The sequence below is a fragment of the Populus trichocarpa genome, chromosome 5, assembly GCF_000002775.5.
Source record: "Populus trichocarpa isolate Nisqually-1 chromosome 5, P.trichocarpa_v4.1, whole genome shotgun sequence".
NCBI lineage: Eukaryota > Viridiplantae > Streptophyta > Magnoliopsida > Malpighiales > Salicaceae > Populus > Populus trichocarpa.
The window spans coordinates 11,718,964-11,736,312 of NC_037289.2; the positions used below are offsets into that span (position 1 = coordinate 11,718,964).

Here is a 17,349-nt window from a genome sequence, read left to right on the forward strand (position 1 = left end):
ATCAATTTTTTTAGGTCCTTTTTTTACCTAATTTTTCTCTTTTGTATTTAATGGGCTAATAATTGAGCTACATTATTTATCTCATTTTATAAAAAAAATTTCCAAGGTTATTATGATCAATTTTTTTATTTGGTTCATATGATGTCATTGCCTATTTTTTTTATCACCTAATTAAAAATATAACTAACTTATTTGATCTAGTCAGGTCTACAACCCGAGTCACGAATTTTTTTTCCTTCTTTGAAATGCATTTGCAGTACTTGAACATCTTTTTTTATGCAAATAAAAACAAAAAATCAAGTATGCGACATAGCGGGTCCACAACTAGTAAGATTTTATAATTGGTTATAATGCTATAAATTGAATATTGATTTGTCAGTGATGCATTGATGAGGCATAAAAAAAAAAACTTCCGAACCATTTGGCCAATTCCAAATGGCTAGAATTCTTAAGGATTTAGGTTAGCCCTAAATGGCCAAACAACCCAACTTAACACTCTTCAATTCTGACTGGTTAACCATGATATTTTTGGATCTCGATCTAGTAATCTTATTCAGGCATATATTTCAATGTATTTTTTGAGTTTCAAGAAGTCAGAGGGGGCGTTGCATACCATCCACTAATACATACCTACACACATTCAAACCACCTCATTGGTGTTCCTAAAGCACACAAATTCTTTGTACATAGCAAAAGCACCTACTTCTTCATCAATGACATAGCGAGACACCATAATCAATGACGAGTACCGACCTCTTCATCAGTACTCATTTTTCTCCATGCACCACGAGGTTGCTCTCTATCATTACTTCACTCTTTACAAGGTAAAGTGGCACGATCAATGTCTATAAATATCTCGGATCATCAAATCTGCCTTAAAAACTCAATCAAAAGCTCCACATCAATTCATTCAACAAACATACATTCTTATATATTATTTTCTTCATGTACATTTGCTATCTCAAATATCGAAGGATCTCTTTATTATGATAGAAAACTTGTTTTTATAGGAATACTTCAACAAGAAATATAGCCATGAAAAGTTGAATCAAATCCTAAACTTTTCACAACTTTATAATGCTTATTTATTAAATTTATTTCCAAAAATTTTATTTTTATTAATAAAAACTCTTAATCTAAATGATAATCAATCATGATAAATGATGATAAAAGTGACATGACAAGAATATGACATGATAAAGTATTCATTAAATATTGTAAATACAATATGTACTTAATATCATATGATTATATTTATATTTATTTTGTTTAGTAGAAAACTCAATAAATTACTCTACTATACTAAGAAAACTTGGGAAAACTTATGGAGCTTTAATGTTCCTTTTTTTTTTTTTATCAAATTAGCTCATATGTTTTTTCCATTTCCCTTCTTTTTTCCTTTTAATTAAGTTCTTTTTTTCTTAATTTCATTCTCATATTTTTTTTAACAATAATCCAGGTTATCTTTGAACCAACCAAGTTGATTGAATCATGTCGGGACAACTCTCACATAATTTAATTTGAAACTCGAGCTAGGTAAAAAGTAGGGTCGAAAGGGTTTTTTTTATTTATCAATTTCATCATTTTTTTCTCAATTTCATCCTCATGATTTTTTTTTCGGTCAGCTGAGTTGTCTTTGGACTGATCAAGCAATCTAGGTCACATTAGGATAACTTTCAAACAATTTAATTTTAAACCGAGTTAGGTAAGAAGTTGGGTCGAGAGGCTTTTTTTTCAATCAATTTCATCAATATACTTTTTTTACTAATCAGCCGGGTTGCTTTTGGATTGACCGAGTTGATTGGGTCATTTCAAACCAACTCTCCTATTGTTTAATTTTAAACTCAGGCTAAATAAAAAGTTGGATTAGAAGGTTTTAAAATTGACTAGTCGGGCCAGGTTTGACAACAATGCTAAATAATTCTATATAGCCTGAATATTTTTTATTATGTTTTTTTTTTATCCAATCCATAGCGTAACATGTGCCTATAAACTAGTGATAAACTATATAACGAGAGATAATATACTTAGTGTGTGTGTGTGATGTCCTATGATTTTTAATACATACATGTACACACACATCTAAAATATATATAGAGCATAGGTTTTTCACTATAACATTAGACATAAATTATTGTAGAATGTTCCAGTAAAATTACCATTTTCCCTTTCGGTTGAAGAAATGGAAACCTTGGTGTTGGGGGCAATTTTATCTTTTCCAATAGCCCAATGGTCTTTAAAAGATTATTAGAGGGTGTATTTGTCTCTTCCAAAATTTTTAAACAGTAAAATGACTTATTTACCTCTAAGATAAAAATAAATTAAAACTATTGATCTAGGGTTTTTTTTGTTTTTCTAGAATATAGTAAAGACATCTTTGCTCTTAGAAAAAGAAAAAAAATAAGGCATACATTTTAGGGCATTTTTGTCCTATCATACATGTTTTTTTTGTAATTCCCAAACTCATGGAGGGCATTTTTGTCTTTTTATGATGGATAATTAATTTTTTATTCAAAAACATTGATGGCGTGTGGTTAGTGTCCACATTATTTGGGTGAATTACGCAATACATCCCAGTAGTCAACTTGCCCTTCTACTATGTAGTTGGAAGAGCCATCGTGTCTGTCTTTTGGTATGGCGTGAGATGACAAATGATGGGTTGTTTGTTGTTGGTGGTTTTTTTTTCTCTTTTTTTTCTCTATCTTACCCGAAAAAGTACCTTTTTTTCCTTGTTGTTACCCATTTTTTACTCCACAAAAAAATCAAGAAAAGAAAAAAAAAAAGGAAAAAGCAATCCAAAATACAAGAGGATACACATGAAGAAAAGCCCAAAGAATTATCCAAGTTGATGGTAAAGGACCAAAACGACAAGTGAAAAGTTAAAAGACTAGAATGTACAAGATTGGAAAAATTGATGACCCAATTCCGATTGACAAAAAACCCATTCGATGAAAATATTTGTATTTGGGGTAAAGAAATACAAATCTGGATGAGTAAGGACTCAATGAGGATTTTGGAAGACTTAATTAATTTTATTGAGGACTTAATAACAAGAAAAATTAATTTTTTAGAGTCAATTTGGGTGTTAATTGGTAGAAATTGAAGGTTGGGAGATGAAATTGGACTTTGAAAAGCTTAGTTGGCAAAATCAGGGGCTTAATTAAGAAAACAATTAAAGTTTTGTAACCAATTAGGGGTTTGATTGAAGAAATTCAAGACCAATGACCAACATGTAAATGACGTATAATTTTAAGGGTAGAAATTACTGAAATCAGAGCTAAATTGAAAAAAATTAAAAGTTTGAGGTTAATTAGAGGTCCAATTCAACAAATCAGATATCAAGGACCAAAATAAAAATGACGCTAAACTTTGAAGTTGATATTTGAGTTTGACAGAGGTTAAATTGTATGGAATTAAAAGTTTTGTGTCCATTAAAGGTGCATGTGCCACAATTGAGAGAACATGGACTAAATTGAAACTTTGGCAAATCCCAAATTTAAAACCTTAAATTCTAGGGTTTAACCCAAATGATGCATTATTCAACCTCTATTCATCTTTTTTTTTTTTTTGTCATTCACGATGATCAGCCTTGACTGAGATACCCATTGGTGCAAAACCACCTAACTTTTTTGTGTGTTCACACTTCAAAGCTCCTAGACGGTTCTTATCAAGGGCTATAAATCATTCCCCCAAAATTAGAAGGGCATGTCTTTGTCTCAAAGTAAAGGAAACCCACCCACGCTAAAACCATCATTGCAAAAACCATTGAAGGATAGAGGTTATAGTTGTAAAATTTTATCCATAAATCTTTTATTGTGATCAAAGTACTAGCTTTGATCAATTTTTGATGAAATCCATCAAAAACCTTAGGAAAACCATATAAATATCCTTAGAAATTTGAGCTAAAGAGAAGAGAAAAAAGGGAGAAATACTGAGAAAATACCCTAGTTGTGAACGTTTACGAGCCTAACATAAAGGTTTTTTCATCTTTAAAAGGGCAATAAGTTTGTGGAAACAAATCTGTACGAAGGAAAGCAAAGAAGGGCAGTAGTTGTTTTAGGAATTTAAAGATATATTTCTTAACCTAAAAGTGGAGTCAGAGTTCATGTGGCCTGCTTGAGTTGACTTGAAAAATAGGTAAGGGCTTGTCTTTTATTTTTTTGCTAGTTTATAAGGCTTTGGTCATGACCAAAATATGTTTTGAAAATCAATTTTGAATCCAAAATGCATAGATAAGCTTGCTATTTTTATTTTCTAGTTTTAGAAAATGAGATTTCATGTATGTTTTTAATAATTAGTTGTTTTTTGTTGTTTGTTTTGATTTGAATGTATATGACTATGACAATGTGGTTTGTGTGAACCAAAAAGATTCGGTTTCGAGGCTTGGTATGCATTTCTGGGTTTGGCAGTAGGCTAATGCATTTCTAGGTAAAATCTGGGTCGGTGTTCTTCATGTTCATCCTAAGAACATTGCCTTAGCTACGAGTTTTTGACCCGTTTTATTTTATTTCTTTGCATCTTGACATTCGTATGACATCATTAGACATCAATAACTGTTTTCTGTGAGTTTTAATTTTAGGTTTTTGTTTTTTATATCAAAACGTTTTTTATCAGACTAAGATTATTAAGTGATAGTTATTGAGTTTTGTTGCTTAATTATTGATCCTTATATGGTTTACAATCTTTATGTTCCTTTTATTTCATGAAATCTAGTCTAGTTTAAAGTTCGTGTTGCTAGAATCACGTTGAATGTTCATCTGTGTTCTTTGTTTTCTCTGGGTTTTGATTCCAATTTTTTGAGTTTTTTTGTGTTTCCGACAAGTTTAATATGTTTTTGGTTTGGTTTTTGTGTTTTGGCTTGTTTTCGAGTCAAACCCATGTCTTTGGTTTGGTTCATGGTGGGACCAAAGATTTATGGTCAACTCAGTTGGGTCAAAATTGAATCAATGGCTAAGGCTTTGTTTGGCCAACAATATTTTTGCTAAAGGTTTTTTTTTTGTTTAATGGTGTGTTTTGCAAACATTCCTTAGGCTTGTTTTGGGGAGTTTTATTACAAAAAATAGTTTTTTTTTCCAAACAAAACTAAAAAGAAACGTAATAAAAATTATAAAAAAATATAAATTTTTTCTTACATATGACAAAAAATCCTTAAAATTATTTGAGCATTTTTCTATTTAAAAAATCTAAAATACTTTGGTATGTTTTTTTTTTTAAAATATTGCATGAGTTTTACAAGAGTTTTGTAATATTCCAAAGTATTTTGGTCTATATTTCAATAACTCTAAAAATTTTAATTCATGAAAATTAATGGTCAACATCTTGTCATAAATGTTGGACTTATAAATAAGATGATATTTAAATACTAGGAGTTGACTATAAAATTTTCAGAATTATTTTAGATATTCATGTTTTTAAATTGAGAGTATTTTTTACCATAATATACGAGTTATGGAGAACTCTTTCGCCTTCCAAGATAGGTGAACCTTGCCAGGGCACCTACATTGAACCTTCCTATAAGAATTTATCTAAACATAAATGCTTATAATAAATTTGAAATGCCAGATTTATTTATGAGAGTAAATTTTTATTCTGAATCATAGACAGATCATTAGCTAGGAACACATCAAAACCTTTAAACCATATATAGATCATACAATTCAACTCATCTTAGGTAAGGTGCATTAGAGGATGTTAATACCTTTCTTAGCCACAACTAGTCCCTTACCTTTGAAATTTCTGAAAAGACCAGTATACCTAGGTCTCCTAGTAACTTTAAACCAAACAACTAGATGACAACTACTTGACCCCTACGACGTTGCTCACACGAGCGTCTATGTGCGACAATCCTCTTTGTTTTTTATATTTTAATTTCAGTCCTTATTCTTTTGGTTTTTCAATTTAGTCATTTAATTACAATTTATCATATATTATTTTTTACAATTCAGTCCTTATTCTTTTGATTTCTAATTTTTTTCCTCGACTCTTTTGTTAAAGTTTTATTGGTTTTCAATTTCATAATCCAATTAAATTTTATGTTGTATTTTTTTTTCAATTTGACCTTCATTATTTTGATTTGTTTTTTCTTTTGTTAAAGTTATTTTTCTTTTCAATTTAACCCTTCAATTGAAAATTTATAGTTGCCTTCTAATTTGTTTTTTACCCTTATTCTTTTAATTATATTTTTTTTGTTTTAGATCTTTTTGTCTAATTCATTTATTTCTAATTTCATCATTTGACATTTGATTTGTTGAAGATTGAATTTCATGATTTATGTACTTGTTGTGCTTATGATCTAATGGTCTGGGTCACGGGTTTGAAAAGTTAATACAGTTCGACATTCTTTTTTTTTGCTCATTTTATTTTTTGATTTCATCATTCTACATTTTTTTTAAGAGAAAGTTTGGTTTTGTGATTTTATTCAATTTATTGTTTATTAATTTATCCTGGTCTCATGACGTATGCCATGAGTTTTGCATGTTTTTTTTAATAATGTTTTTTAAAAAATTGTTTTGTGTGTATTTAATTTTTAAAAATATTATACTGATTCATCTATATTTTTTTAGGTTTTTATACATATGAACTTTATTTTTTATAAATAAAAATATGTTTTTTTAAATAATATTTCTAATATGTTAGGTTATGCATAATATTTTTTTCTTTTATTTTATTCAACTGATTTAATATGCATTTCTATTTTTATTATCTTTTATTAATTTTAATAAATAAATTTAATAAACACAACTAACTAAATATTTCATTTTATATAATCAAATATCTTATCTACATCTATCTTTTAATTTTATAAAAATATTTTTAGTTATTATTAACGATCTTTTCTTTCATTTATTTACTTTGATGGTTATCAATTTATTTAATCACATACTTAAATAAAATTTTTAATTTATATTTTATATATAAAAAAATATATTAAAATACTTGTATATCTATTAAAATAGCTTTTATATCTATTTTTTTTTTAAATATATAACCTTAGACTTAGACGGGTAAAATACAATGGAAACATTTTGGTGGGGGGAAGAAACAGCAAAAGCAAACAGAGCCTCAGCTGAGTTGGACATTATACAGCCTACGTGCCTATAACTGGACGCCACCTGTATAATTATCGTGTAAGCAGCTGTAACATATATTAACCCCGTCCATCGAAGTTGTTTCCGAAGCTACTTCACAGCCCCACTAGCCTTTAGTCCTCCGTTCATCCCTCACAAAAAAAATAAAAATAAATAAAATCCCGTCTCCTTTAACACTCAGTCTCCGGCCGGCCTAGCCTACACCGGCGGTGAATCTTTCCTCTCTAACCCTCACATAATCAGAGTCCCAGAAACCTTTCCTCAGGCAGGTAGTTACCTTATATTTTCTAATTGTTAGGGTTTAGGGTTTCAATTTCAATATTAGGTTTTATATCTTGAATTTTCATTTTCATTCTTGTTCTTGGTAACTGTATTAGATGTCAATATGATATGCAATTTCAATGATTTCACATGGTGAAATTCCTGTTTGGTTGCTAAAGTTTTCTTATTTTTGCTCAATCTTGAATAATTAATTAATTTATAGTAATTTTCTTTCTTTCTTTGATGCCATTATGTATATTAGAATCTGTTTAGGTATTGCTTTCTGTTAATTTGGAAATAAAGAATTAATAGTAAAACGAATTTATTTCATTGATATGAATTTATTAATGATGGGGTGATGACAATCGAAAAGCCGAGTAAGAGAATGGTATTGTGTTGCAGGGCACATTAATATGGGTCCTGATTTGGACATAAAAAAACAAACCGATTGCTGCAATGGAAGTTTTGGCTAATAAAGAGAATAAGAGTATGCCTCGAGATCCACAAGATAATAAGTTCATACAATGTATGAGTAATTTCCAGGACAAAAGCTATCATGCAGAAGAAGCTTTACATGGTGATGGAGCTAAGGCAGCTGCAGCCAGATGTGAGGATGTGGAGGTTAATATAATTGACTGTACTACTGTCAGTGACAATGAGCAAAATGAAGCTAGATGTGATGATGCTGTGACCGAGAGCATTAGTTCTTTTGGGGACACGGAATCTAAGACTAAGAATGGTTCTTCTGGGTTAAGTGATACTGAAGTTGAGTCACAGTTATTTGTTGGAGGTGGACAGATGTCTATATTTGATGGATATGGTGGCTCATTTAAAATGAGGTATTTATTAGTTTGATTGATTTATTTTATGCCTGTATAATTTAGTGCTCATCTGCACGCATTGCAACTTGAGAAATCAATTAATAATACTACTCCTAAAGTATCCCATCATGAAATAACAATTATGAACCATTATCAGTTATCAACTATCCTTTCTTGGTGAAATTGCAAAGTTGAAAATTATTTAGAGGCAAACTTAAGCAATCATCTGCAATTGTCTTCTTCATTTTCATCTATTAACTTTTTCATCTTGTTATGTGAATTAAATTAAAGCTGTATTTTGCAGTTTGAATGGCCTGAAAAGATAAATTTGGGTTAGGGTTGGGAGGGAAAAAAAAAAAAAAATCTTCGTTGTGACCCATGTAATACAGTATCTGGTCCTCCAGGGTATGAATTTTGTTACTGTCCTGATTTTCGCTGAAAGGTTAGTAATAAGGCCTCCTTTTGGCATTTCTGTAGAATTCATAGCTAATGGTAACTTCAGTTATCCTTTTTGAAATTCACATTAATTGTATCATAGGAGCACCAGTGACATTGTTTACGGTGCTACTGGATGTATCCTATCTCCCAATCTCTGAAAGGTTGTTGAAAGGTTCGGATGATTGCCCTCTGCTAAAAGTTCTTTTCATTCACGATTTACTCTCAATGAATAAGCACTGACAAACATATCCACAATCAAATCATTGTATGGTTTAAATCTCTGCTATAGCAATTTTCAACATGCTTCAACATGATTGACGTGGTTCGTTCTTTTTGGTATGGATTTGAATAGCTGTGTTCACGATAACCAAGTTCTCCTGAGTTTTGCATATTTGCTCATATGATATTTACCTTTTCATTTCCACTATGTTGATGTGTGTTGTTTGCTCAATTTAACTTTCAAATATTGTTTCCCATGCAACTTTGTGAGTGTTTCCAACCTTTCAGGAGGAAAAAGTTGACAGACCATTGGAGGAGATTTATTCATCCTCTCATGTGGAGATTTAAGTGGGCAGAATTGAAAATTAAGGAATTGCAGTCCCAAGCCCTTAAGTATGACAGAGAAATTGCAGAAGATGAACAGAGAAAACTTTTTGATCTTGAAACATTTATGGAAGGAGGTTTTCCTGTGAAGTCACTGCCTTTTTCTACTTGTATGACGAGAAAGAAAGCAATGAAGAGAAAGAAAAGAAAGAGATTTGAAGAGACTGAGGATGTAGCATCATATATGTTACAACATAACCTTTTCTCCTATTATGGTGCTAAATTTTCCAATTCTTGCTTGTGTTTTTTTATAACTTTGTTCTTACAATATTTTGCCATAAATATGATGGTGCTAAATTTCTCTTTTCTGTATTGACCAGAAAATAAGAAGTCTGCTACTGATGGTGCTTCTATTGATGATGGTTGCAGTAACCCAGGTAACAAAAACATTAATTTTTACTTTTACTTTTGTTGAATAACTGTGGTTACTTAGTTTAGATATATGAAAAAGAATATATCATCCACATATACTCCTGCAAATATTTTATATGAAATTTCCCAATTGCATTTACCATATAAGCTAACAGAATATGTTCTACAAAATTTTTTTTCTAGCATGTCTAATTGACTTTATTTGCTTATAAATTTCGAGCTTCTTTTTTTTTTAAAAAAAAATTAAATAAAGGAGTGTCATTTCAATCTCTTTAAATAGGGGCATGTCAGGACTTTGTCTATATCGAAGATCTCTTGTTTGCAAGGAGCCTCATGTGTGCTGTCTTTCACTGGTTTTAGTTGTTGATTTATGTTTCTCTCCTCTGCATCACTTCATTTTTTTTCAGGAAATTTTGAAATATTTCTCTAATTCCATGTTGGCTAGGAACATTGCAATCATTCAGGTTAATGAGAGCAATAATTTAAAATGTTTTAGAAAGGGAAATGTTAGTGCTAATGTTAGTGCTAATAAATATTGAGTTGGTATTGTAGTTGCTGTCTTCTGAAATAGTAAATTGCTATTATGGGCAGGTGATCCATCTGCACTCACCCACTCATATTGTTCAAGACATTATTGTTTAAAAACACAAGACTACTAGATGTATCCTGACTATTGTTGTGGATGAAAATTCTGCAAGGTTATTGGGTTCTTAATGCTCTTATATGGATGGTGATTTTGCAGCCAAGACAATAAATGACAATGATGAGTTTGGGACTCAAGATGGATTGACGTGTATTCAGTCCAGAGATTGCATCAGTGAACATATCCTTAGACAGATTGAAGTGCTAAAATCACAAGTCCATAAGTTGAAGTCCCGGGCAGACAAAGTGGCTAGTGAAAATCCTGTGAAATTTTCTTCTGTCAATAATTTGAGCTTACTTGCACCATCTAATGCATTGACCAGTTCTGAACAAAATCCTGCTTCAGTTCCAAAAATAGGAGATAGATTGCTACATACACAAACTCAGCATATGTCTGGGTGCAACATGGGGGATCTTATGCCTGAAACTGCAATTTCGAGTCATGGAGAGGCCACCTCTCGATCTGATATGATTGAGAACACTGGCCAACCTCAGGGTGGGGTTTCATGTGGAAATGTACGTGTTTCTTCTGTGATTTATAGTTTACTTTGTTTTCTCTCATCTGTGGAAATAAAATGGGAGTTCTATTTTTGTTGTAACACACACACACACACACACACACACACACACACACGGGAAGGTGGCATGCATTAAGTCTAGGTTTATCTCAGCAAATGTCTGAGTGCAACATGGGAGATCTTGTGCCTGAAACTGCAGTTTTAAGTCAAGGAGAGGCTACTTGCCCACACTTAAGTCTTATGAGACTATTTATTTCTCATATCTTCAGGCTGAGAAAGAAATTCTGATACGTAATGCTGCAGTGAAAGAGTTAAAAGATTTTGACATTGGGCTAGCAGAGAAGCTTCTGGGAGTAATGGAAAAGCAAACAGTCCAAGCTTCAGATCCTGACCTGCCAGAAGAGATGCTAGTGACTCGTGTCCTTTTTGGTGGAAAATCACTTCCCAAATCCAGGTCTAATGTTTCCAATTACAAGAAAAAGCGGGCGAGAAAAAAATAAGGCTTTCCAAAAAACAATGGCACCTGCCGTGATTAAAATTGTACATGCTGCTTATCCTGATACGTATCTTCTCTCTATTCTCCTTTCCTTTCTGCTGCAAATCAAGTATATAATTCCTATTCTGTAAATCACTATCAATCTCCTGCCACTTTGTGCACTATATCTAAGTTTGAACTTCGAATACTATTGTTTTGATGTGATTTGTTATATTGCCATGATACACATTAGTTCTCATTCATTAAAAATGGGTTCTGTCGCCATTGCACCTTTACATTCCCAAAGGTCTTATTAGGCCAGTGGTGTTTTTCAGCAGTTTTGTGTTTGCTTTGTTTCAATCTGCACAAGCATCTTCTTGCATTGATACTTTTTGGTAAGAAAGGCATATGCTTGGATGAAGGCTTGGCTGAGTTGCTTTCATATTACATGGTAAAATAAAACGTTGGCAGGAGTTATTTTCTTAATTATTAATACTACCTGCACCTTTAGGAGAGGAGGGAAGTGAAGGGGAATTTACTTTCTTTGAAGAAATAAATTTCAACCGCAAAGAGCTTCGAAAAGGAAAAGCAGGGTAGTGAGGGCTCTATCAGCAATCACACCACCTGTACTGGCTCCTCCCTGTACCAAACAACATTTTCAAGCCAGTTAAAAGATTTTACATTTCCTTTTCGAACTTTGACTTCCAAACTCAACAAGATATTCCCATCTTTTCATCTGTATTTTCTATTCTACACCATTGGATCTATTCTTGTTCAAGTTTGCAAAATGGTACAATTTGCTGGTGTTTTCCTTTTGCCCTCCTATTTACTTTCGAGTCAATCCTATTTTATTCTTTCCTCTTCTTTTCGTTTCTCGGATTCTGATGAAGGTATGCGCATATGTGCTTGAGTTTAAGATTGTCAATAATCATGAGCTAAATTGTTTACTCGTAGCGCTGTCCATGCCTTCGACACAGATGACAAAGTAATGTGATGGGAACACTCTATAAGCAATTTGTGGACAAAAATACCAAGACATTCGATGAATTCCATGGTGCTATTCTTGATATCATCAAGTAAGATTACAATTATTGCAATCCTTCATGATGTGTAACAATTTTTTTTATTTTTTGTATTTTTGCAGCCAAAAGTGTTATCCTACTGGGAACATTCATTGAAAAATAGTTTGGAGTAAATAAATATACACGCGCCTATCTGGGATTTGACCCTCTTGCATTTCTAGTCATGTAATTATTCTTTTTCAATTTTTACTACCAAGCTTTTATTGCTAATTGGTTGGATTATAGAAGGCTGAAGGGCTATCTCTAATTCCTCCTTGGAAGTGATGTTAGATTAGTCTATCTGGGATAAAATGATATTATGTCCATTCATCTATCCTTTGTCATCATTCGAAAAAGACATTAAACTATATCAGTAAAAGAAATGATTTACAAATAGGCAAATCATACTGAAACTTGTAGAAAGGCAACTAATATTGAGATATTATGATCTTACGAACATTAAAATGGATGGTCAGACGTCAAAATGTAAATTTTATGTCAGATTGTATGATTTGTTGATTTGTGTATTGTTACTCAGTAAAGCTAACCAACATTTACATGCGCTGCAGTTATTAATTACTCCTTTTTTTGTTAAAAAAAAGATGCACAAATTGTTCCCAAGTTTAAAGCAACTTTTAAGCAGCACAATCAACTCAGCTTTACCGGGCGGAGATTATGATGTCAAGGAAGGATTCAGAGGCTAGTGGAGTTCAATCTTGAATGAACAAGCCCAACCGGCCCAAGCAAAGAAAGAAAAGGAAAAAAAAGCCCAACTAGACAAGAAAAAAAAAGGAGAAGAATAAGAAGAGGAAAACAAAAAAGAAAAAAAATCCCACTGGATAACTAGTTGGGCCAAATGATCCATTTGAAAAGAAAAGAATAGGAGAAGAAGAGAATGAGAGAGAAGAGAAGAAAAAAGAAATAAAAAGAGATGGGACCTAACCTAATAATAAGCCTAATAGGGGAAAGGAATGAAAAAAAAAGAAGGAAAGTCAATACAGAAACCATGAAAAAAGAAGAAAAAAAAGAGAAGAAAAAATATCACTAGAGCTTAATCGTGCCTCCAACGAAGACTTGTGTTGGAGATTAAGATGCGTGTTGCTTATATGAAGCCAACGTCACTAAGAAAGACCAACATCGAAGGTTAGAATTCGTTGCATGTGCTGCTAGAAGATAAAGGGCTTGTGAATGTGTTAACACATTTTATACACGAGATATATATATATATATTTTTTTTTTTTCTATTTCAATGTTTAATTTGCCAACATCTCTCCAATTTAGACATAGTCCAACCAAACCTAACTCAACACAACCCAGGAGAGAAGAAAAGAAGAGGAAAAAGAAAAGAAAAGAAAAGAAAAGAAAAGAAAAAGACCAAATCAAGCCGAATAACAACAAGAAAGCCCACATTCCTTTTGTTTTTCCTCTCCCTTTTTAACATACATGGCATGCCAAATAAGATTTAGACACGTGTAACAGCCCAACTGAATTCTCCAATACAATTGCCACCTGAATTTTTTGTTTTATAAGTTGTTACTATAATCTGAAAGCCTTGCTTACAAGTTAACATAATGGGTGCTTACTTGAATAATTTGTCGACAAAATGATTGCATGGTTGTTCTTTATGAAGTAGATATTCTCCATGATTACCTCAACAAGTAGATTTATGGCCCTACACCTACAATGCAAATACATGTTGTCCAGGATATATAAATACTCAAAGATCACCAAGTATAGAGGACAAGTGAACCAGTAACAGATCTATACATATAGTTAACATAATAACAATATCACACATCCTCTTTCATTTTTATTCTCCTCCACAACACACACTCTCTTATATTTTTATTCTTTTTCTTGCATGCATTATTTGCCTCTTATGTTTTGCTAACTTAAGCATTGAAGAGTCTTATATTCTACATACGAAACTTGTTTTTGTAGGAGAACATGGATTATCAGCCCATACCCAACTATAAAAAAATCTCAAGCTCACTAAATAGTCTTGAAAAGATCTTAAAGTTTTTCTAGCTTTGTTAGTGACACTATATGTGGAAAAATGAACAAAAGCTAGTTCATTTCTCTTTTTACATAGTTTTTTTGTAGCTGGTAATCTAGAAATGCCAAGACACGGGTGATTGACCGATCTCCCTTTCATTAATGATCAGTTCCTATAGACCTTCACCAAATAGCTCAACAAATGAAAGTGTTCATTGAGCCACATAAGAACAACTCAAAACCTTGCCTCTCCCCCAACTTAACCTCTAACGCAATTTGTAAGTTGTTATCATGGTTGTGATGAATTTTCTCAAAGAAGTTACTCTTGAACCAAGCTCTAAGTTGTTATTGTGGGGCCCAATTAGACCCCACAATAAGCCCAACTAGGCAGGAGAGTAAGAAAGAAAAAGAAGATAAAAGAAAAAAGTCACCATAGCTCCATTGTGCCTTTTACAATGACACACACTAAATAAAAAGATATGTCTTACTGAGACAAAGCCAACTCCACCAAGGATGACCTTTTTAATAAGCATGGCTCATTAAACGAGGTTTAGGCACTAATAACCACCCAATTGAATTCTCCAGTACAACACCCAGCAATGCAAAATTATCCTTTAGATTGATAATTTGAGGTTTGAGGAAATGTTTGCGACTTGACCCAACAAGAACCTTGCTTTGGAGAATCAAAATTATATGCAATTGATCACCCCACCCTACACCAATAATGAGACGCGAACTAGAAGTATAAATCACAACGAGGTTGATCAATCCTTCAAAAAGTTTGCAAGTTCAATAAAAAACTTCGTATGTGAATCACTCAACCACACAAAAAGAAACAAAACACACAATATGCGACAACTTTAGAGAAAATTTCATAAACTAAAAAATGATGTTAACAATTGGTTTATATAGTAGAAAATTAACCCTAATTTGATTTAATGGACCAAAACTTAATAAATAGGCCTTTACACATTAAAAGCTCAAAATAAATAAAATAAAACCTAACCCAAATAAAATCTTAAATTCCACAAACCCTAAAGTAACCTAAAAGATAAATAAATTATATCCCAACTAATTAAAACAAGATCAAAATTAAATTATGTAACTTCCTGTTAAAATCAAATACCAATTTCAAACAAATGGTTCTCCCCCTTCTTGATGAATTAGAAGGTTTACCATAAATCACTGGAAAGCTGTGGATGCCTAATTTCCAATGCAACTAAAATTGCATCAAAATGCATTAATAGGTCAAAACTAGCAAATTGAAATCTTCTTATTCCAATCTTTCTGTAATGTCTGAATACTCTCCTACAAGCCTTTCTTGAACATGAATTAAATTAGTCAAGGCTTGTTCTTTATTTTTTGATGTCCTTTTGAATTCCACTTTAGCCCATGTATCTTCAAGAAGTCCATTTGCCTCCTTAAACCTGTTTGCTCTAAATTTTACGACTAGACCTAATGAAAACTCTAATGGATCTCTTGGTGTTGAAGTTAGGATCACATAATTCGCTCTCTCCTCGAAAATATTCGCCCTCGAATTATCGCCTACATCAAACAAAGAAATGTTAGATATATTAAATGTAGCACTAATACTATATTTACCTAGCAATTCCACTTTGTAGGCATTATCATTGATCTGCTCAATGATTTGGAATGGTCCGTCTCCCTCTCGGCATCAACTTAGATCATCTTTGAGCATGAAATCTCTCTTTCCTCATATAGATCCAATCCCAATCTCTTGGTTCAAATCCATCTCTTTTTTTCTCTTTTTAGCTTTAAATGTATATTGGCCATTCATCTTTTCAATATGTTGTCCTATCTTGATAAGCAAATCTTTGAAAACTTGTGCTTTTCTATTCCTATTAAAACTAAGTCTTTTATCAATAGGTAAAAGCAATAAATCAATGCAACTATTGTTCGTTTAATATGCCCTGCAGCCAATCAGTTGGTTACACGTGATATTATTATATTCATGTAAATACATATATATTATTAATAAAGGTTTAATATTAGATTAATGAATCTAGGACAAAGATAAAGTTCATAGGACAAAAATGTTTTGCAAATGAAATTATAAAGTTGTTATAATTATAGGATTCATATTGCATCAAAGCATTGTTCCAAAAGTGTTCCTAGTCGATGCTCTCTTAAATACTAGACATTTACTAGAGTCATAGAGACTAGTACATATTATGTTCTTTCTTTTATGAAAGGATGTCGTTGTTCTTATAAGCTGAAGTATAAGGGACACATAAACTAATATATAGGTGCTTGTTATAAGACATTTACACTGAACTGACCTGCATTTGAATTCCATATAGAGAGATCATTTATGTCAATGAAAAGGCTCCCGTGATGGTTGTGTAAGTGATCCTTAGACTTGAACTCACTAAGTCATCTTATATGGAGAATATTATGCTTTAATCCTGTTACATGTTATCTTAATCTAGGTAACGAAAGGGCAGACATTGGGTATAATATGAACTATATAAAGGTCCTTAAGTAATCAAGAGAGGATTCATCACCCTAGGTAAATTGGAGAAAATGTTTCAAATGTTCTCAAATTGTAATGATTGAGAAATCCTTGGTCAGGATGGAATGAGATTTGAAAAGGGTTTCAAATCTTATTCAAACGATAAATGACTATTATGTAGAGAACAAACATAATTTAACATAATACACATACTTCATACTTTAATGCTAAACCATAACATTATTGATGAAAGGATATAAATTATACTTAGAAACCGGTCACTGAAAGATCAAGTTAACCACTAAGAACTTTTCTAATATTTGGAGGATCATGACACGTTGCTAGATGCCGCACCTGATCTTGAAAAATAAATTAATCAATTGTTAAATTGATAGTAAATTAAATTGTTTAATTTATTTAATTCTATTTAATTATAATTATAATTTATATTTGGGCCAACATATTAGGAACCTAAAGGGTCACACAAATTAAGAACCATTAGTTAGAAATTAAAATGTGATGATTTAATTAAGTATGACTTGATTAAAATATATTTAAGAAACTAAGGACTAGAATATAATTAATACATGGATTATATTTCT

The 17,349-nt window shown here is 31.8% G+C and overlaps 1 protein-coding gene across 2 annotated transcripts; it reads left to right on the forward strand.

Annotated features, from left to right (window-relative positions):
* Window positions 1-7,168: 7,168 nt before the first annotated feature.
* On the forward strand, window positions 7,169-11,488 carry LOC112327635 (uncharacterized). 2 transcript variants are annotated; one of them, XM_024601938.2, is made up of 6 exons: window positions 7,169-7,357; window positions 7,752-8,188; window positions 9,116-9,426; window positions 9,532-9,588; window positions 10,326-10,741; window positions 11,013-11,488. In XM_024601938.2, exons 2-6 carry the CDS (start codon window positions 7,806-7,808, stop codon window positions 11,241-11,243), a joined length of 1,398 nt encoding a protein of 465 aa, XP_024457706.2. In that variant the 5' UTR covers window positions 7,169-7,357; window positions 7,752-7,805; the 3' UTR covers window positions 11,244-11,488. The 2 variants fall into 2 exon arrangements, with proteins under 2 accessions (XP_024457706.2, XP_024457705.2); XM_024601937.2 differs by having other exon boundaries at window positions 7,169-7,353.
* Window positions 11,489-17,349: the final 5,861 nt, after the last annotated feature.